The 21,533-nt window shown below is 38.2% G+C and overlaps 2 protein-coding genes across 8 annotated transcripts; one reads left to right on the top strand and one right to left on the bottom strand.

The window, feature by feature from the left end:
* Positions 1–355: 355 nt before the first annotated feature.
* On the top strand, positions 356–12,196 carry LOC149007125 (uncharacterized). Of its 5 annotated transcripts, none has more exons than XM_089167342.1 (19): positions 356–498; positions 626–781; positions 981–1,139; positions 1,298–1,459; positions 1,560–2,744; positions 2,847–3,143; positions 3,289–4,479; positions 4,689–5,195; positions 5,279–5,506; positions 5,610–5,885; positions 5,977–6,189; positions 6,281–6,415; positions 8,439–8,682; positions 8,770–8,969; positions 9,271–9,618; positions 9,714–9,971; positions 10,058–10,303; positions 10,771–11,265; positions 11,350–12,196. In XM_089167342.1, the coding sequence occupies exons 1-19, from the start codon at positions 457–459 to the stop codon at positions 11,941–11,943; spliced, it is 6,936 nt and encodes a 2,311-aa protein (XP_089023468.1). In that variant the 5' UTR covers positions 356–456; the 3' UTR covers positions 11,944–12,196. The 5 variants fall into 5 exon arrangements, with proteins under 5 accessions (XP_089023468.1, XP_089023467.1, XP_089023466.1 ...); XM_089167341.1 differs by having other exon boundaries at positions 8,755–8,969; XM_089167340.1 differs by having other exon boundaries at positions 8,743–8,969.
* Positions 12,197–13,371: 1,175 nt separating this feature from the next.
* Positions 13,372–21,027, bottom strand: LOC149007124 (glutamate--glyoxylate aminotransferase 2). 3 transcript variants are annotated; one of them, XM_089167344.1, is made up of 14 exons: positions 20,700–21,027; positions 19,445–19,576; positions 19,126–19,191; positions 18,819–18,936; positions 18,552–18,633; positions 18,367–18,454; positions 18,027–18,185; positions 16,864–17,037; positions 16,638–16,769; positions 15,481–15,546; positions 15,247–15,311; positions 14,244–14,335; positions 13,956–14,112; positions 13,372–13,790 (listed from the first exon to the last, which is right to left on the bottom strand). In XM_089167344.1, exons 1-14 carry the CDS (start codon positions 20,742–20,744, stop codon positions 13,661–13,663), a joined length of 1,506 nt encoding a protein of 501 aa, XP_089023470.1. In that variant the 5' UTR covers positions 20,745–21,027; the 3' UTR covers positions 13,372–13,660. The 3 variants fall into 3 exon arrangements, with proteins under 3 accessions (XP_089023470.1, XP_089023472.1, XP_089023471.1); XM_089167346.1 differs by lacking the exon at positions 20,700–21,027 and adding an exon at positions 20,612–20,636 and having other exon boundaries at positions 19,445–19,641; XM_089167345.1 differs by having other exon boundaries at positions 13,373–13,790; positions 19,445–19,641; positions 20,700–21,026.
* Positions 21,028–21,533: the final 506 nt, after the last annotated feature.

Below are 21,533 nucleotides of genomic sequence, written 5' to 3'. Positions count from 1 at the left end.
AAGAAGAGACACTGCTTCCAGAAGACATCCCTAAGGTGGACACTAACGAAATTGGCAAGGAGAGCACAAATGAGGAAATCCAGGACGACGATAGTGCAAAAAGAAAGATGTTCCCTGAAAAGAATACCTCTGAATCAAAAGATGCTGACGAAATTCATGACGTAGAAGAAGCTAATGAACTAACAAAGCTTGAGGAGAATAGCAGAACAGAGACTTTGCAGGATGAACACAAACTACAAGAAAGCTCAGAGAAATTGGGCAGTGAAAAGCAATTTGATGCAGTGTCCAACGATTTAGATACAAGCAATTCATGTGCAATAATTGAGAAGCATGTCCTAGATTTAGAGGATCATGCCGAGATTCTTGACGAGATCCCAAAGGAAGCCATAATAGGAGGTGTGAAAGTTGAAAACATGGGAATTAACTTGGAGGCTGGAGATCAAAGTCACAAAAGAAATGAAGGTTTTAATCCCACGGAAAAATAGTGCCCTTCAAGAGGTCAGAGATATACCCTCTGTACTAGGGTTTTGATCCCATGGAAAATAGAACTGTCATGTTTCAATTGTTTCATTCATTTTTCATATCTATATGTTAGTTGATGTTTTATATGTCATATGCTATGCAGGTGTCTGCAGAGCCTGATATCACTGATGTAGGTGATGACACTGAAAAGCATGTTATAGAAGAAAGCATCATTACAGATGAATCTACAGAATCAATGAAAGAACCACTTGAAAAGAGCAGTCAGGAAGATGAAATCATGAAGCAACATGAAGAAGAGGTATAATAAGAATCATGAAACCAGAAAAATAAAATTCGAACTCTTAAATTATTTGTCTCTTTTCCTTTCTTTTTCAGTCTGCTTCCCTGATCATGCATTTGGAAAACAATCTCTTTTCTTCCTCTGTAATTGTACATTAAGTTGATTTTACCAACAAAAAAAAAATTGTACATTAAGCTGATGTTCATCTAAAATATAGGCCCGCCTAGTACCTCATACAGAGTGTGAGGTCCTTGAGAAATCCAGTACAAGTGAGAGTACTGAGAGACAAGCAGTAGCAGAGAACAGCAATGTCGAACATCACTCTTCACTTCCTATTCAAGAAGAAACAGTTACAGAAAGCTCTCAGGAAGATGAGGTCAGCAAATTCTGAAACTGGAAGTTTGTTCTGTAACCTTTTATTCAACTGACCATAAACCAAAAATATTCTTTACATTATCTTTGCATTCCCATTTTCCAATTTTCTCTTCCTTTGAGCTTTTTCTCTTTAGGCTGTAAGTTCTATTTGTTCTGCAGGTGCCTGAGAGACTTGAGACAGCTGGGATAGGTCAGGAATCTGAAAAATCTATTTTAGACTATGGTGCTGTTACAGATGCCAGCATGCTGTCAGTTGAAGGCATGAAAGTTAAAGAGAACCCAGAGGAAGATGAAAAAAATGAAGAAAAACCCAGAGAAGAGGTAAAAGCAAAAAGAGAACTTATGGCTTGACATTGGAATTTGCTTTGCACATTTTTGTACTGTTTATTAACTGATAATTTGGACCTCATTTATTCAACAGTTCACAAACTCTGCAGCAGAAAATTTAGAGAATGTTGAAGATACAGAAAAGAATGCTGAAGCTTCAGGTGTTACAGAAGCCTCAACAGAAGATATTCTGCAGAAAGAGCACAGTGAGCAGTTTATAAATTATGAAGAACACAACAAAGAGGACATTGAAAAGACAGAGAAAAATAATGGACAGCTTGAAACTGCATCTCCCAGAGCCTTGCAAGAATCCAAACAAGATGGAAAGCAATTGGTAGATGGTTCCAATCTGGCTTCAGAGAGTAGTCTAGTAACCACTGAAACAAGTTCAACAAGTTTCCAGTGTGAAGATGTGAAAGGCGTGAAGCATGAGGAGAACCATAACCAAAATGACAGTTCTGGGAAGGCACTCAATGTGGAAAAACAGGAAGAAAATGAAAGCAACCAAGAAAAAGAGAGTGAATTACAATCCAGATCTTCTGAAACAGTCATGGGGGACCAATACAAAGGCATTGAAGCAACTAGTGGAACAGAGATCACAGCCAGTGAAGCTCCAGCAGACAAAAGATGGGAAGAAACTCTTGAGGGATCTTCAACGCTGGCTCCTAAAGTGGAGCTTGATTCAACTGAAGAAAGCGAAACAAAGGATGAGAGTCCAAAGCTAGAAAATAACCTGGAATTTCCTTATCTTCAAGAATCTGAAGGAAAGACCTCAATTCAGAAAGAAGAGCCACAACAGCTGGAAGACATCCCTAAGACGGACACCGATAAAATTGGAAAGGAGAACACAAATGAGGAGATTCAGGAAGACAACAGTGTAAAAGGAAATATGTTCCCTGAAAAGAATACCTCTGAATCAAAAGAAGCTGACCAAATTCATGACATGGAAAAAGCTAATGAACTAACAAAGCTTGAGGAGAATACCAGAACAGAGACTTTGCAGGATGAACACAAACTGCAAGAAAGCTCAGAGAAATTGGACAGTGAAAACCAATTTGATGCAGCGTCCAAGGATGTTGAGACAAGCAATTCATGTGCAATAATTGAGAAGCATGTCCTAGATTTAGAGGATCATGCTGAGATTCTTGACAAGATCCCAAAGGAAGCCACAATAGGAGGTGAGAAAGTTGAAAACATGGGAATTAACTTGGAGGCTGGAGATCAAAGTCACAAAAAAAATGTAGGTTTCAATCCAGCGGGAAATAGTGCTCTTCAAGAGGTCAGAGATATACACTCTGTACTGGACAAATTAATTTTTCAAAGTAGATTTTTCTTTTCCAGTGCATATAAACTCTCTTACTAATCTAGTGCTGTGGTGCAGAAATCTGAAGATGCTGGCCCAAGCCAAAAGCTAGAAAGGCTGTGTGAAGCAGTGGCCGAAGATCAAAGTCATGAGACACTCCCTGGAGCCAAAGAGAACAAAATTAAAGAAGATAATATGATTGTGGAGGATCAGCATACTGCGGCTGTTGATGAACAAGTGATTATACAAGGAATTCAAGAAGCAGAAAAGGACCGCATAAGCCTTCAGGACACAGCACACAAATTTAAGGCAGAAGCTCAAAAAGAAAAAGATATCCAAAATGAGATTACGGAGACCACCACTTTAGATGAAGTGGTAAGATGAATAAAAATTAATAATTTAAATTTTCTCTCATTTACATTTTACTGTCAAATTGAAATTTTATCTATTTTAAGTGCACCTAACTTTTTTTTTTAATTCTTAATATGATCAATAATTGAAATATTACATTTTTAACCAGGTCCAGACCCAAGAAATAGACACTGATGTGAATACAGAAACATTGGATTTAAGCAATTCAGAATGCCCAAATAAGGAACCTGAAGCTTCTCCCTTTAAAGTAGTGGAAAGAGATACAATGCAAGTAGCCAAATCTGCACCTGAGGTATCTGAACACATGATAGAAGAGCATATCCTCAAGGAAGCAGAAAGTAATGACAAGCTAAGCACTGCATCTTTTACGCAGACAACAGGAGAGATTAACTCAGAGGAACCTGAACCAGAAAGTAAGAAGCTTGTAGGGGCGTCTGATATTGGTTCTGAAGAAATGTCCCAAAGAGCAGCTAAAACTGATTCAATGCATGAAGAAGTCGAAGAGGTGAAGCTTGTTCCAACCCCGAACATAGTGATCCAACTTCCCTCTGAAGGTGAGAATGCACACAGGGAAAGTAGCAAGCTAGAAATTTTGGAGCCACATGAGGTGGAAGAAGAAGTTGGGAGGTCTTTCCATGCAGGATCTGAATCTAAAGATCTAGATGAAAAAGCAAGTACTGAAGCTGAGACCATGGGTAGTCGACCTGCCACAGTTGAAGAATCAGAAGATTCAGAACAAAACCTTCAGGAATGCTCTGTACCCTGTTCTGAACAGGAGCTTGGGAACAAAATCGAAAATCCGAATGTAGAAGATGAAATTCTGGACAAAAATGAACCCTTAGGAGTGGAGAATTCAGCGGTTTCTTTTACCTTGGAGGGAAATGAAAACTCATGTTTGCAGAGGAAGGAACCCCAGGAGCCTGAACAGGCAACTGAGAAGGGGTTCCAAGACATACAGAAAGCAGGTCCAAATGAAGAACAGGATGAAAGAGAAGATCAGAAGCTAATTGAAGCTTCCAAACTAGATTCTGAACTACCTACTTTTGCAGCAAAAGATGATGCTTTGTTTATAGTGAGAGAGAGAAATACAGAACCAACTGAGGCCTGCAATGTTTGCCGAATTGAGACTTCAAAGGAAGAAGAAAATGAAAATTCAGTTTCAAATTCACTTATAGAAGAATCAGAAGGAAAAAAATTTGAAACTCCATCTAGTACAATTAGTGGGGAACATGATGAAGATGTTGAAAAAGTAAACAATGGAAAAGATCTCCTGGAGAATCTTAAAGGCCCTAAAGAAACTACAGAGGAAGAGGCAAATGATTTTGGCACCAAAGAAAAGGTCTAAACTAAATACTTCTCCCTCCCCTCTCCTTTGTTTCCTTTTATTTTCCCATATTTTCCTAAAGAAAATCTCCCTCAATTTCCTTTTCAAGACTTCATCTTTAATTTGTGATTCATTCAGAACTTTTTTATTAGATCAGTCACACTTCTTTAAATTTTCCTTGTTTGTGTACCAAAGTAAAATTTCAAATTTGGTTTATTATACAGGCCAAGCAGGAAACAGAAACACCACCTTCCATCAACAAGATGGACACTAGCACGATAAATGATGAAGCAGGTAAGGATCTTGATGCTTTATCTGCACCAAACTCAGCAGAAGAAGCAACGAATGAGGAAGGAGTCAATGAGCCCCAGGAGGTCATTCAGCTTCAAACTGAAGAACTGATTCATGGAATCAACAAAACAAATGAAGAGAATGGAGGAGATACTGCTGAAGATGAGAATTTAGAGAAAGCAGTCATTCAAGTTCAGAACACCTCCTCAAACTTGGTATCTAATACAGGAGACATTGTAGAAGACTTGCATCCAACAGATCAGGAGGCTCCAACCAATGACCCCAACACTCTATCCAATGAGTCATCACAAGAACATGCGCCAGAAAAAGGAAGCCAGATGACAGAAGATGAAGGGCCAAGTTCAGGGTTTACTAAGCAATCAACAGTTGAAGCGAACCTACCAAACAAAGCGACGGAAGGAGATCCAGTCAAGGATGAGGTGAATCTTACAACCATCAACACTGAAATGTCTAAAACAAGGAATAACCACGGAAGAACACTAAAAAATAATCTGATTTGCAGGGTGCAGTAAAAGAAACCCCAATTCGAGGACAGGAAAACATGTCACTTCTCTTATCTGCTGAACAAGGAACTGCAGATAACCCCGAAAAGCATGATACCACTACCAATGTGGTGATGGAAGCTAATTTGGGAGTTGAAGATAAGAGCCAAGAATTGGCGACTACAGAAGATCAGGGAGAGAAAATAAATGCAGAAAAGGAGATCCCAGATCATGAAATTTTAAATGATGTTAGTTGGACACAAGAACTGAAACTTAATATTTTTCTCTTAAAGCTTTATTTCGATTTTTTTTGTTCTGTGTTTTGCTATCTGAAACTTTACCACTCAACAGGTGTCAGAGGAACTTGACAAAGCTGATGCAAATACAAACTGGGGAGAACTTACTATGGGAGAAACAGGATTTGTCAAGGAACCATTAATGGTTGCTTTGGGAGAAGAAACACGTAAAAAATGCAATGAAGATGGAGAGGCGAGAACCGAGGTCAATGACACAAAAAGTAAACAGGACCTTGACAACCACGGTGAGGAATTGGATGCTGAAGAAGATATAGAAGAGAAAGAAAATGAAGCAAATAGGATCATAAAATCTGAAACGTTACATGAAGAGGTCAGATTAAGAACTAGAGTTGACTTCATTTCCTCCTCTTGCCTACATGTTTTGCACTTATGTTAAATCAATGCTTGTTATAATGGTACAGGTAACTAATGAATTAAAGGAAGATGGATCAGGTGAGGAAATGGAAAGCCAGGACACACAAGACGAAGCTTCAAAGGATTCATCTGTAGCTTCAATTAGAGAAAAAACAATTAGAGATGACCATGAAGGAGAAAAAACAGGCACTCAAGAGGTTGAATTGAAACTCTCTGATGAAGCAAACAGGATCACAAAATGTGAATTGTTACATGAAGAGGTCAGATTAAGGACAAGAGCTGACGTCATTTCCTACTCTTGCCTACATGTTTTGCACTTATGTTAAATCAATGCTTGTCATGACGGTACAGGTATCTAATGAATTAAAGGAAGATGGATCAGGTGAGGAAATGGAAAGCAAGGTCACAGAAGAGGAAGTATCGAAGGATTCATCTGTAGCTTCAATTAGAGATGACCATGAAGGAGGAAAAACAGGCACTCAAGAGGTTAGATTGAAATCTCTCTCTCTCTCTCTCTCTCTCTTCATGATCCATTTTTGTGTTGATACAATAACTAAAAGCAGAGAAAAAAGCTAAGCCAAACATGAACCCCAAATTATGCATAATAAACTTACAAGGTAGATAGGATCAAAAAAGCTACAACAACAACAACAACAAGCAGCCTTGTCCCAACTAAATGGGGTCAGCTACATGGATTTTTGCTTTCCAATCAGCTCTATTTAAGGCAATGCTAGATACAAGGTCTAAGCTATCATATTTTTCCTCACCATTTCTCTTAAGGTTATCTTAAGTCTATCCTTGGCTCTTTTAATTCCTTCAATCTAGATTATATCACTTCTTTGAACAGGGGCATTTACAGACCTCCATTGAATGTGGCCATGCCACTTCAAACGACTTTCTCGTAACTTATCACTTGTCGGAGCTACTCCCAAACCAACTCTAATATAACCATTCCTTATCTTATCCTTCCTAGCTTGCCACTCATCCATCGTAGCATCCTCATTTCTGCTCCACTGAGTTTGTCTACATTATTCTTTTTAAAACCCAACACTATGCACCATACATCATACCTGGTCGAACGACAATCCTAGAATTTTCGCTTAAGATTTAAAGGAATACATCGAGAACACAAGACCCTGGATGCACCTCTCTACTACATCGACCCTATTTTAATTCTTTAAGAAACATCATCCTCTATATCACTTTTTTTTTATTTATGATTGAACCAAGTACCTAAAACAATCACTTTGAGAAATCTCATTGTCATCAAGTTTCACCACCTCATCATCTATCCGATCATGACTAAAGTTACAAACTAGATATTATGTCTTCGTTCTACTTAGTTTATTTTGATTCGAAAGCTACTTTCCATGATTCTAACTTGGTATCAATCCCTACTTGAGTCTCATCTATCAACACAATATCATATGATCAGAAAAGCTACACATGAAAATCCCAAATTGCTCATAATAAACTTTGAACCTTTGCTAATTTGATGGGAATAAAAATCTCATATAGAGTACTAATACCTTAGTTTGAGGCATAAGCAATACAGATATTATTTATACAACTACTATTAATTTCCAGTCAGATTACCCTGCACTCCAGTAACACAATACTCTATGTTCCTATATCTAGTCTAGGTGGCAGTATGATCAGCTCAAACATTAAGTAGGCCAATGTTTCCAATAACCAACCATATCAGCTCCATCCACTCTATTATTTGAAACCTTTGCTAGACATTTTCAGCCAGAACAGATTACAGGGAGATTCTTTCCACACTTAAATCCATTTGTTTTTACTTCTATTGATTCAGAGGACACGATCACCTTTCGAACTAGTACCTTATTGCCCTATTAAAAACTCTTTTAATTACCTTCTCTAGGTTGCCTTCATATATGCATTTTTTTGATTGATAAACTGACACCTACAGGTCAATTTGGCATAGTTTTAGGGTGCCTGTACTTTTTGCAAATTATCTTTGGGGTGTCCTTGAAATTTCCCCCAAAACAAAGATGAAAGAAAAAAAGGAACAGGAGAACCAGTCCCTGATTTCTGCACCATCAGCAACACATACTGCTCCACAGCAGGGTTTTTTTTTTTTTTTTTTTTTTTTAATTCTTCTGGCAACTTTGGCCAAAAGACTAGGATGAACACCATTCCTATTTCCTATTGACGCTAGGAGAGGGAAGTTTTATCTGAAACATTAATAGGCTTGTACTTTCTAATAACCCATCACGTTAACTCTATCTGCTCAATATGAAGCCCTTGAGAGAACACTGGCTTGGGGAAGGTTGAAAACTCTTTTCAACTGAATCCATTCTGCATGGACATGATCTTCAGCACTGGTGCTTTGTAACTGCAATCTGGAATCACCTTAATTACCCTTTCTAGCTTTCCCTCAATGTGTACTGATAATCAGTGCTGGTGCTTTGTTACTGTGAATTAAAATCACCTTCATTACCCTTTCTAGGTTTCCCTCAAAATGCATACTGATAAACTGATACAGGTCAAAAAATTTGATGCTGCATTGGAGGAGCAGCAGTTAGAGACAATATCTTCCACAAATGAGGTAGATGCTACAATCATAAAAAATGAGGCAGATGAGGATCTTGATGTTTCACCTATACCAGAATCACCAACAGAAGAACGAGAGGATGAAGCAATCACTGGACCCAAGGAGGTCAATCTGCTAGTTCCTAAAGAACTAGTCCATGAATCCAATGAAGAAGATAAAGAAGATGCTGCTGAAGGTAAAAATATACTGAAAGAACATGATGAAGTTCAGAACCCAAATAACACTTCAAACTCAGTATCTAATGCAGGTGCCATTGTCGAAGATTTGCATCTAAGAGATCAGCAGGTCCCAACCAATAACTCCAATGCCTCATCTTTCACTGACGTACAAGAACAAGTACCAGAGCAAGAAGGCCACAAGACAGAGGATGAAGAAATGCACAATTTGGTGATTCTCAAGCAAGGAACCAGTGAAGTGAATCTACCAACTGAAGAAACTGAAGGAAATTCCATCAATGATGAGGTGAATCTTATAACAACAATAAAAAAGGTTTTTTTTTTTTTTTTTTTTTTGGGGGGGGGGGGGGTGGCATCCAGTGCATGAGGCTTCTGCCACTGCAGGGTCTAGGACTGTAGGGAGCATCATAACATACTGAAGCCTTGCTCCTGCTTTTGCGGAGAGGCTGTCTCCAACTTGAACACATGACCCCCTTGATCATAATGGAACACCCTTACCCTAGCACCAAGGCCTGACCTCTGAAAACTAGATACTGAAATTTCTGAGAGCAAGGAACACCTACAATGACATGTCATCTATTTTGCAGGCTCAATCAAGAGAAATTTTATATAAGGAAGGTGACAAGATGACTGAGCACTCCAATGTTCAAGAAACAACATGCAGATGCGAAGGAGGAGAAACCCCAGTTCAGGAAAAGGAAGACGCTGTAGTTTTCTCAACTGCTGAATGGGGAACCACAGAGGAACACATCAAAGAGAGTCCCAAGGATCATAATGCCACAAATAATTTGGTGATTGAAGAGCAGAAGAGGGTCGATGAGATAGAAATTAAATTGGAGGCAAAAGATAAGAGCCAAACTTCCGATGCTATGGAAGATCAGATTGAAAAAACAATTGACACAGATAAACCAAAATGTGTAATCTTAAGTGAAGAGGTCCGTGGATATAAGAACTGAAACATATCATTTGTTATTTCCCTATTTTGATTTTTATTCTCTTGTGTGTAATATGAAACTATATCATTCTCCAGGAGCCCAAAGGACTTGAGAAAACTGGTACAACTGAGAACATGGAAGAAAAGAGAACAATGAAGAACCCTGTTGAAGTTTCTATAGGAGAAGAAACATGCAAAGAAAACCATCATGAAGATACAAAGGACGGGAACATTGTCAATGACAGAGAACTTAAACCACATCTTGAAGATCCAAGAAGGGAAGAGTTGGCTGGAGAAGATCTAGGAGAAAAAGAAACAAACAAGAGTACAGAGAGTGAAACATTATATGATAAGGTATGATAGAGCATGAAAGCTGATAACTTATTCATTTCATTTAATTTTATGCATTATCATATCAATGATTATTATCTGTTTCACAGGCGTCTCTGGGAACTGCAAATGATGGATCAAGTGAGAAGATTGAAAAACCCTTCATAGAAGGGGAAGTTACAGAGGATATCTCCCCAGATACTATTGGAGAAGAAACAACTAAAGAGACCCAACAAGAAGGAGAGAAAGATGTACCAGCAATTGAGAAGGAATCAGCCCTTTTGGACCCCAAAGATCAGAATAAAAAAACAAGCAGTCAAAATGATGCCACAGGAAAGCACATGCTAAATGAAGAGGTCAGATAACAATACAAAAATTTGACTCTTGTTCACTCTCTCCCTCCCACACTCCCTTCTCACCCTCTTATTGATGCCACTGTTGGACGGTAAGCCATTAGACCTGCTCAAAGAACAAGTTCTTCTTTGATGTTCCTAGTGGAAATTCCATTGGAAAACATTGAACACAACAATATTTCCTACCCTTATACTAGACCAGGACACAGTACATTAATCTGAATCATGAAGTAAGCTGATAACTCATAAAAAGTATTCCAACCCAGCTCCATCATCTCCATATGAAATTTCAAAAGTTGAATAATTTATATCTTCCACTTCTGCTGCATTCCCTAGCTATCAAAATCCCCAGAAAAACTTAAGTGGATGTGCTTAGTCAATCCCCAACAAGATCTCCTTAGTGCCCCCTCCCCCCTTCTTTTCTTTTGAGATGTATATTATTTTGTGTACTGGAACTGACTTAAATACAGGTTAATATTGTATCGGCGGAGCAGGAGTTAGAAACAACTTCAGCTGGTAATGTCATGACCATAAACGAGGATCTTGATATTCCATCTACTCCAAACACACCAGATGAAGAAGCACCAAAGGAAGAAGCAGTCAATGAGCTCCATCAGCCTACAGAGCTGATTCATGAAAGCATGATAACAAAAGAAGAGAACTCAGGAAACACTACAGAAGATAAATTTGTTTCAGAGGAATTCACCACAGTTGGGAAGGCTAAGACAACCTCTTCAGATTTGGTACCTAGCCCAATTAACATTCTAGAAGACTTGCATCATCAAGAGGTACCCACCAATAAATCCAACATTTTACCTCTCACTGAGGTTTTGGAAGCAAAAACACCGGAGCAAGAAAGCCATATGACAGAAGATGACGGAAACAGTTGGGTGTTGATTGAGCAAGAAACAGGTGAAACAAGCCCAGACACAGAAGACAGGGAACGGCACCCCATTAACAATGAGGTAAATTTTGAACTTCCAAAATTGATTTTTCATAAGCACAGAACTTCCACAGAACATGAAATGACACTTCATCAAACTTTGCAGGCTCCAGGGCAAAAAAAATCGGAGGAGGAGCCCAAGGAGATGAATGGTGCTGAAGCCTATACTGAAAATAGGGAAGCAGAAGCTCTCATTCTAAAACAGCAAGAAAGGACCATTTTCTCATCCATTGAACAGACCATTACAGAAAGTAGCATCAGAGACGGTCCTGAAGTGCTTGATACTACAGGAAACATTTTCTTTGAAGAACAGAGCCATGTAAAGACCAGTTTGATGCATGAAATTCAGAAAACAAAAGGCAAGAACTTAGAGGGTGCTGACACCTTAAATAAGAAAGTTTCTTCATCTGATGTCCAACTGAAAGACGAAGAGTTACCTCAGAAAAAGGAAAGTGTACTGCTCCCAGAAGTCACTCATGAAGTAGAATATCACAGACCTGGAGAAGCATTAGGAACTGAATCAAAAGAGAAAGGGGTAGAATACAGTGGAGAAATTATAATGGAAGATGTCAAGCCAATGCACAAGAAGTCTCACAATATACTATCAGGTGTAGGGTCCAAGGTAATGCATTCATTAAAGAAGGTAATCGCCTGTAGCTCTCCCCCTCCCGAAGCCGCCTTTACCAAATTAAGAAAGTGAGCAACTTGCCGGGCTAAGAACAGTTGGGACGTGCTTTCAGATTGGAAATTGTTTTGAGTGTGTATGAATTGTATGTTGCATTACACTGTAAATATGAGTACAGAAGTTTTGAGTGTGGCATGAAGTCGTGTGGTTTGATGGCGTATAGTGTGGTGTGAATAACATAGGTTTCTCTATTTGTACATAGTCATGTAAACAAGAAGAATTCCTACTTTTTTGTGAATAACAGTAATAAATATATTCTTTGGGTGTGTACAGTTACAAATATTTGCATGGTCCTTAGAGTTAAAATTTCCAGTTTCAGAGAAAAGTTTTCTGAGTCTGAAAAGAAAGAATACCACAAATGAAGAAGGGAGTTCTATTGACTCACATTGATAGACGACAGCATTCCAAAAGAGTCATCTGGGTTTGGCTTCCTACCGCATTTATTCCAATCTTCCAAATGGAAAATATGATATAAAGAAGATGACAAGAAGACGATGCTTTTTCTTCTTCTCCTTCTTCCATCAACTGCATTGTTCTCGTATCTTATTCCTTCCTTTCTCAATGCCTGCATTCCTCTGTGTCCCAGTTGCTTCGAAGGCCAGACGGTTAAGTCAATGAGAGGCACGATTGTTCCAACACTCACAATGTCCCGAGCTCCAAAAACGTTCGACAGGAAGATAATCCAACCGTCAGCACTGTGAGACTTTAGGTATATCCCTCGTATACTTGTAAGGAATCGTTTCGCTACAAACTGGAATCCGTTTTCTTATTTCCAAATCTTGGGTCCTCTGAAATAGGTAGTTGCATGAAAGTTCAAGCTTCAGGACCAGTGTTTTTCTTAACGGTTACCCTCTTAACCAGCATTGTTCTCGTATCTTATATTCCAGCTGAAGGCTTTTGGAACTGAACCAGAAGGGTTTCGTGTAATTATTCTGGTCAATTGACTACTTTTGGCTGTGAAAATTTAGAAAGAAATTTTGGGTCTTTTTTGTTATCTGGCTTTTATGGTTCTGATGGGAAAATAGAACAACGTCAACAGACTACAAAAAAGGAGTGATGTCCTCAAACTAGAATGGGAATTGCAGTAAGGTGCATTGACATGTTGTTATAGACTCTTCCAAGCATTGGTTCTTAGTGGATTCAGAGGAGGGGCTGCATTTATGGAACTCATAAGTTCTAACTGATCCTGCTATTCCTATAACATGATATTTGTCCATGCAGACCTTGGGAGAAGGAAAAGCTGCATTTGGGTGCTCAACAAAGAGCATTACAGGACACTCAAGTGTTTGTATGATTGGTTCCATTGCCTGAGCTTCAAAATACCAGAAAGTCAAGCACCTAAGCTTATTTTATAGTGATGATTGTTCAATGGACAGCTAATTATTGACCATATCAAAGTTGAGATGAATTTCCAATGAAAAAGATGAGCAGTATAGAACAAAGCATTCAAGCCTCTTAACTCCCATAGGGAGCACAATGGGTGATTGTCTTCCAGCTGCTGCTCAATTTATGTTTTTTTATATGATCAAATTAAAATGATATCTCATGTGATATCAAACAGTATAGTGACAGCAGTTCAGTCTTTACAGACCTTTTATCCCCTTTTCCAAGACTTAACCCCTACCAATAGAGGGTAAATAACAACTCATCGTTCAGGAGAATTAAAGGGTAGTACATTGGTTCATTTCCAGTGTGGCAGAAAATATTACAAATCGGGGAATTTGCAAGCCCCTCACATCCTTGAATAACCTCTGTAATCTTCATATTGCTCCATGAATTCATCATTGAACTTCTTGAAACTATCCATGATAGCAGGCATTTCTTCTTCAGCTGGTAAGATGGTTGTCCTCAAGTGGAAGACCCTATATAGGGAAATTGCAGTTACCCGTTAGGAGAATAAGCAATGTTAAGTGGTTGGTGGTCCCATATAATTGCAATATTTCTAACAGAATACACACACAAGCCCCCACCGATCGCATCCTCAATTTTCTTTATTTTTCAGAAAAATAAATTAAGTTGGTACTCACCCTTCCTTCTGGCCAAAGCCTGAACCAGGAACTGTGGAAATGCCGGTTGCTTCCAAGAGCTTGAGACAATAGAAAACATCAGGGACTTTACCCACTCTTTTGGCAGCTTCAATTGCTCTTGGTGGTAGGCGGATTTGGGGGAATGAATACATTGCTCCTGAAACCCATTTTTTCATTAGCAATCAATCAAGATACAATTTTAGAGAATTTGTAACTGAAACAGATCTTGATGTTATTTTATTTTTTTTTTTTTGGGGGGGGGGGGGGGGGTGTGGAATCATCATTTACCTTCTGTGAAGTTGCAAACAACATTTCTACAGCTGTTGAATCCATCGGTCATTATGTGTGCTCTTCTCCTCAATGACTCAAGGATTGCTTTGCTGCATATTTCATGGTTCACAAGTTAATTTTCATGCATCACTGTAAATATTAAGATGTACATAAAAAATAATAATAATAATAAAAATAATAAATAATAATCAAACTGCATGCAGACTGCTCCATAATTGGGTCCCACCCAGAAATATAATGAAAATTGAACCAGCTAAACAAAGCCATCAAATCAATCACAGTAGGGAAAGCAATATTAGATGAAACAATTCATCCAAATATATATATATATATATATATTAGATGAAACAGCACCCAAAAGAAAGTTACAACCATAAAATTATGTTACTTAGTCCCAAAAATACCATGTTGTCTGAAAAAATAACAACTCAAGGAGGTCAACATTAATGCCTCAATTACCCACCAATGTAAACTTTGTTCCTAGAATCACCCCAATAGTTACAGTCGTGTAATAGGGCGAAACAATCATGAAGAGTGAACACAACAAATATGTGGATGATTTAAGTAGAGCCATTATGGAGAATCCAATAAAACTTTGTATCTTGGTTTTTAAAATGGGTAGACATTTCAGGACAGTGAAAACCTCAAATGGCACTATCTTTCTGGGGAACAGACAGCAAGTTAGCCAGGATTTGCACTTATTGGTTATTCCCGATTGATCAGCATGTCTGCTTCTTTGGTACAGAAAATCAAAAATGTCTTAAAATATAAGCCCACACTCTGGCAAGGAAACAAGGCAAGTTGGACAACTCTTAAACTACCATAAGTCAAAATAAAACAAGGAAAAATACATTACGTAGATATTGGTACTCATAGGTTAATGACATCTAATTCAACTGTCACTGACATTATAATGGATAAATCTAAAATCTAGATTTACATGTATTGTACAGCAAGAAGAAAAGGAGATGATTTAAATGGCCTCAATTTTCATTCTTACCTCTCTCTAATGAACTGATCATATGAGATGTCTCCTGGCTTGGGGTTGTTCACCATCAATCCCAACTGAAAACAGAAGTTCATTCTAGGTCATACAAAAGTTAACTTTGGAAGAATAAGCATGAAAATCAGAATGGTGTGAGGTAAGAAAAGATACAATACTGTGACATAAAAACTTTATAAGTAAGATAATAAATTTAAGAGAATATAATAGCCTAACTGCAATTCATCTTACAAATATCTGTGCAGGGACATTTGGACTGAGTGCTATGGAAGCAATCTTATAAATCTCATCAACAGTCTGCAACAATAGATTGAAATGCAAGGAAAATGAACATCAGAAGTTAAAGCTGCATTTGTAAAGGGAACACTTCGTGTGAGTAAGAAAATAATTTTGGAACCACATGTTCAAGTAAATATCTTTATGTGGGACTGGAGAAGAGATAAAGAATACACCAGGTAGACTGATGAGGAAAAACACACACTTAACAAACATAAATGCTGCACATGCTGCTGTTCTAGAAGCGAAATTTGTTCTAATGAAGGAACTCCTAAACTATAAGTTGGATGATGATAATCATCATTATGCAAAGTAAATCAGCTGCTCTGTTTTCCTTTTTTTCCCTAGCCATTTCCTGGATACTACTGTTATCCAAAACAAATAGATAAATGGGATGATATGCAGAAGGCTAGTTCAAAAAATCCATACAATATTCAAGATCAGTGGCTGCACCAAGAGAGAGAGAGAAAGGGGTGCCAGCAAGAATAAGGGCCATCTTGCAAGTTAGTCAGGACATTATTGAGTTGTCAAGCATGAAGAAAACACTTGAGTGCTTACGCACAGAAGATATAGCATCATGTGGAGCAGAGCAGTGGGATAGAATTTCTTTAGCTGGCCCAAGTAGTTGGAATAAGGTCAGGTTGGATTAGTAGAATATAAAGAGTGCAATGGTGCACTGCTAAGATGTTTTTCTGCCCTTCATAGATACATATCTGACATGAAAATCTCCACAGAGAGATGATACTGTACCCAAATTGAATATCAGAAACCCAATTCAACGTCTTCCAACATGTCTAGATGGTTTAAGGGCCTCAAATGGTTACATTTAAGCTGAACCTGTGGCTTGTTTAAATGGTACTCCCACTTCTCTTTGTTCTTTTGGTCTGATCAAATCATTCACACACAACTCTAATAAGCCCATCTTTTACAACCTAGTAAAAGAGAAATGATATTTTTGTTCTTTTTTTTTTTTTTTTTTTTTTTGGGGGGGGGGGGTGTTGTTCTGGGGGCTGAGCACAAAATATTCTTTTGAAATAGATATAGTCAGCAAAATGCTTTGCCTGCAATTCATGAGGTAAAATGGAACCTTAAACTAATAGGATAAACCAAACCTGCGGAGGAATGTTTGTCATCTCAAAGTATCCTCCCCGTTGTCCACATTCACCCCAGTATCCTTTGGAGACACTGTGGAAAGATACAAGTTGGACATCCTTGCTAATGGGTGGGCCCATATCCATCAAAACCTTCATATATGTGAGGGATAGTCAGTTTTGACTAATGATGAACTTCAAATAAAGACTGGAAAAATATTAGGACAAATAATCCACAAGTGTTTACCTTTCTGGCACTCACAAAAGAACGCTCATCCTGGTATATGTTCTGTTGATAAACTTCATCTGCAAGCAGGACCAACTTTTCTTGGAAACAGAAGCGTACTATTTCCTTTACATTAGCTTCACTAAGACACTGTCCTGTAGGGTTTCCAGGATTTATAATCACCATAGCTCGGACCTGCTCATATTCCACGGCATAAGAAACAAATAAAAAGTTAATTAAAACAGCCAACATGGCATAACCAGTTTCCATGCAAATACCTATAGCATAATGTGCCAATGTGCCATTATATTCAAGAGGAATAAAAAAGTGCAAATTAAAAGGAAAATAGGTCATTTTGGCAAGGGAAACTCTATTGTACCACAAAGAAAAGAAGAAGCAAGACAACAGTTATTGCTCAAGCTCTGGATGTCAACTGTCAATTCCTACTTCCTACCAATAATTCAAAAGTGATTCAAAGTGTCAAATTGGAGACAGCTCTTCCCAATTTATCCTTTTAGTGAACTGTCCTACATCAGTAAGAATCTAGAAACAAACACTGACCCGAACACACAGAAAAAGGACCCGGAGGCCACAAAAGACCTTAAAAGAAAAAAGAAAAAAGGAAAAGGAAAAAAAGAACTCACCAAGAACTTCATACTGGGGGGCCTGGTCCCCTTACAGTCCAGGTCATGGGATCCACCATTTAATCATGCCCTCCCAGAAAATGTATAACTGGGTTTGCACCCATCAGGTGAGTTTTTCAGATGGTCGAAAGAGAATGTAAAGTTGAAGTCCACTCCACACACAACACCCACCCCCCTGCCCCCCCCCCCCCCCCCCACAAAAAAAAAAAAAAAAGAGAAAAAAAGAGGAAAGAAGAAGTCGCGTTATATTGCTGAATGACATCACACCATTTCTTTCTCACTGTATTGAGATTCTACACCCAGCTTTGCTTAAGTCTTCTAGATAAGTCAGGTTTCTTATCAAGTAAAAACATGTGGAGTATCAGGTATGTATCAAATACCAACAGGACCTCCAGCAAGTTTTCTAGGGTATCAGGTGTGCTGACTAAGCCTGGTACAAGACCTCAGCGTTGATCAAGTAAAACAAATTCAACAAGTTTCAAGAGGGAAACTTTGGTATATAATTTTTTGGTGTTGTTGGGCATATGAAGGTTCTCTTACAGTTATTCCTCTGGAACGAGCCTGCGCAACTGACTGGCGTACGCTATTGATATCAAGACCCCAATTTGCCGTCTCTTCCAGGTAATATGGGACAAGAGAACCACCAAGTAGTGATATTGTAGCGGAGTAAAGTGGGTACTGTGGCACCGGGACTAAAACCTGCCAATATAAAAATATTAAACCCATAGTAAAAGAAGAAATAGTAAAGAAGACGAACATCCCAAACATGTTAACAGAGTCAGAGAATGAGAAAGGCAAAGCTAAAAAAAGCCTTTTCAAGAGCTGAGAAAAACATTTATATCAAAGAGAGCAAGCAACTCAACCAAGGAAGATTTAATACCCCATCCCCTTCTCCACGAATAATAGCATTTAAAATTTGCATTACTCCTTTGCTGGCACCGTCGGTAAGAAAAATGAGCTCCGGATCACTGCAATTGGTGTGATGCAAAAACTTCATTCATCTTCTATATAAAAGTTCAGGAGATTCTCTAGCTTGGAATTAGTTTTGATATCTAATGTCATTACCTTGGATAGCCATCACGCCTTTCAATAAATTCTGCTACTTCCTTTCTTACTCCTGGAATTCCTCGAGAATCACTATAGGCACCTAATTCAGCAAAAGAACAGACACTATTGAGTTCTGTATTTTGGTCCATAGTCTTGTCCGGATGTTAAATGTTTTAACAATGGAAAAGGTTGCACTTTACGCTCTACAAATAAGATAATACATGACTTAAGAAAGAGTAAATTACTTTTGCCACAAAGGACATAACAAGTGAACAAGAAGCACACCTAGACCACCCGATGTCGTTGAAAGATAATGTTTAGCCTTTGCAATGGCATCCGCTGGGAAGAGAAGCCCCACATTAGGATCATCCAATAGAAATGGAGCTTGGCACAGGGCCACCACCTGCAATGAAAAATCCATCCTACGATGATAAAGTCGAGAAAAATATAAATAGTTGGAACACTCAAAATACTACTTCTACAGTGATTTCCCAGAATCAAAACGACACACTTGACAGTCCAAAAGTTGATTTAGAAACAGTAAATTCCAACAAATGATAAACAGATTAAGAACACAGCAATAATGATGAACCTGGCGAGGAAAAGTTAGTGGCTTCTGTCCCAATGCATGAGGATTGCCAACATTCGTAAAAACAATCTGCAGATAAAATATGCATATAGAGAAGTCAGTGGAACATAAAAAGTAGAATCATTCTTAACCAATCAACATAAAGATGATTTCTCTTCTCCCAAGCCTCTATAGATTCATAGTTTACATTATTCCACTCACTATGATAAATAGCTATATTGGAGACTAGAAGCATTCAGCCCATTCTAAAATTCAGAAGTCGAATGATTTCACAGTTAAAATTTAATACAAAAGCCAAAAAGACAAGTATATTAATATGTACCTTCTTTCCTTCCTTCTGTAGCTCAGAAGCTCGAAGATACAGTTCGCCTCTGACAGCATACTGGACCTTCTTTACATTTTCATTGAGAGACTCATGGTCTAATGCTTTTGGTGCCATGCTGAAATAGTTCGTCTAATTGATGCCAAGAATATAAACAGACAGTGGTTTCAATGTGAGCAACAGACTTAATTCATAACCTGAAAAGGTGTCAAGGGAATCAAATGAATTTTAGAATTTTAACCAAGAACCCTTACTGAGTAATAACATTTGCAAAAGAAACATATCATCTCAGTCTAAGACAAAATAGGACAATGGTAATGACTAGACCTGTGTTGTCATGAAAATGACCCATTTGCCATTAACTTCCCAATAAACGTATATTTTCTCTTACCAATCTCTATATTATAAATTACAAGGTCCAAGAAGATGAATTTGATAAGATTTAAACTCATGAGTTTTAAATTGAGGAGAGAACAACAAAATAAGCTAGCATTTCCAACCATCCGAGGAGGAGGAGGAGGAGAAGAGAGAGAGAGAGAGGGGGGGAAGACAGTTTAGGACAAGTAAAAGAAATGATCACTTCCCAATTTGGTATCTCCTCTAAGAGTCCAAATGCAGAATAAATCAAATTTTCTTCCGCTTGAAAAAAAGAAAGAAGGTTAACATTTTTCCACAAAGGACAGTGAAACTAAAAGCCCTTTACAGGAGACGGGGAATCGGGAATTCTATGCATGTAAACAGTACAGAGTCCGAACCAGACATAAAATAGAAAAGACAGAAAAAATAGGAGTTCTGTAAAGATAATATTTCAAATCGCACAATAGATATCAAGCATGCATCATCAGGCAATAGACCAAACTAACTAAAGTTCAAACTAGCTGTTCTTTGTCATAGATTAACAAAATAAGACGATCGCCCATCAACAATACAACAGAAATCAATCCAACCGGGAAAGCCTGCGTAAACAATTGTCAAGCATCAGCAGTTGAACTCACGAACCCGACACTTCCAACACAGGCCAATCGAAAATCGTAAGACTTCGTGGTGAAGCAATTGAAATAATCAGAAAATGAATTAATCAATGTCATCAAAAAACCCATCATTCTCGAACAAAACACAACTGCGATATCATTCAATTAAACAAAATTTGTAGAAGAAAGATAATACCCATAATCGATCACTGACAAATATCAATATAATCTTCACCCAAATTCAAGAAGAAATGATTTTTTGTGGTTTCTGCAGTAAAGATTACCTTAAACTTGGTTCCTTTTTGATGGCTGCATAAAATAAATAGCATCCACCACTATTTGTACCAGTGACTGAATGTGATACCTTCCCAATTCTCCTTCCCCTATATAGAAACTATTTTATGATAGTTTCCCTTTTTTAATAATGGGTGCTTGTTGACTACCATGTAGCATGGATAAACCAAATAACGCAAGAACAGGGTGTGAGTGCCTGGTGATGCGATGGCATGAGCCACAACCACTAAAAATGTAGGGGCAATAAGAAGGCCAAAGAGATTAGGTTTTGGAAGAGTGAGATGTGGTTAGTTTTGCAGAGTTCAACTCTGTGTAGATAATGAGATTTTTCATTTTAGAGCGTTTCAGTATTTCCAAAGTCTCTTTTAACTGACACTGTTGAGAGATTCTCCATCACTTGCAAGTCACCATCAAGTTTTAGCAGCTTCCATGTTCCATGACATGGAAGCTGCTCTGGTGGCAGCATCACAGCACGTGCTCCACCTTAAATTCTCTTTTTCTAACATTAAAATCAATGCCGGTTCATTCATAACAAAGTTCGGGTCGGTTGAGGTTGGCTAAATTGGTTCAGCATATAAAAGGATTCTGAGACTCGGTTTGCTGCTATTGTGTCTAGGGGTTTTTCACTCCGGTTTGATCCAGGTTCGCGGGTGGTGGTGGGGGGATCCATAGGTTTTTTTGAAGGGATGCTCTAATCATGTTATTGCTGAAAAGAAAAACCAAAACTGTATCAGTATTAGTAGTTAGTGTTTCTCTTTTAATTTAGGGTTTTTATTAGTAGTTAGTGTTTCTCTTTTAATATAGGGTTTTTTTTAATTTAGGGT

The sequence above is a fragment of the Hakea prostrata genome, chromosome 8, assembly GCF_041222555.1.
Source record: "Hakea prostrata isolate BN-2017 chromosome 8, UWA_Hpros_2, whole genome shotgun sequence".
Classification (NCBI taxonomy): domain Eukaryota; kingdom Viridiplantae; phylum Streptophyta; class Magnoliopsida; order Proteales; family Proteaceae; genus Hakea; species Hakea prostrata.
The sequence above is the reverse complement of the archived record's forward strand: the minus strand, read 5'-3'. Positions and strand labels throughout refer to the sequence as shown.

Bases quoted from the DNA above. Each gene is read 5' to 3' on its own strand.
- LOC149007125 (XM_089167337.1), top strand. From the start codon at position 457: ATGAAGGTTTTAATCCCACGGAAAAATAGTGCCCTTCAAGAG. The intron at 4,480-4,688 runs GTCTAAACTAAA...TTTATTATACAG, and splicing joins ATTTTGGCACCAAAGAAAAG to GCCAAGCAGGAAACAGAAAC. The intron at 6,416-8,438 runs GTTAGATTGAAA...AAACTGATACAG, and splicing joins GAAAAACAGGCACTCAAGAG to GTCAAAAAATTTGATGCTGC.
- LOC149007124 (XM_089167344.1), bottom strand. From the start codon at position 20,744: ATGCTATTTATTTTATGCAGCCATCAAAAAGGAACCAAGTTTAAG. The intron at 18,634-18,818 runs GTGTGCTTCTTG...TTGCTGAATTAG, and splicing joins AACGACATCGGGTGGTCTAG to GTGCCTATAGTGATTCTCGA. The intron at 15,547-16,637 runs GTTTGGTTTATC...CTATTGTTGCAG, and splicing joins TGACAAACATTCCTCCGCAG to ACTGTTGATGAGATTTATAA.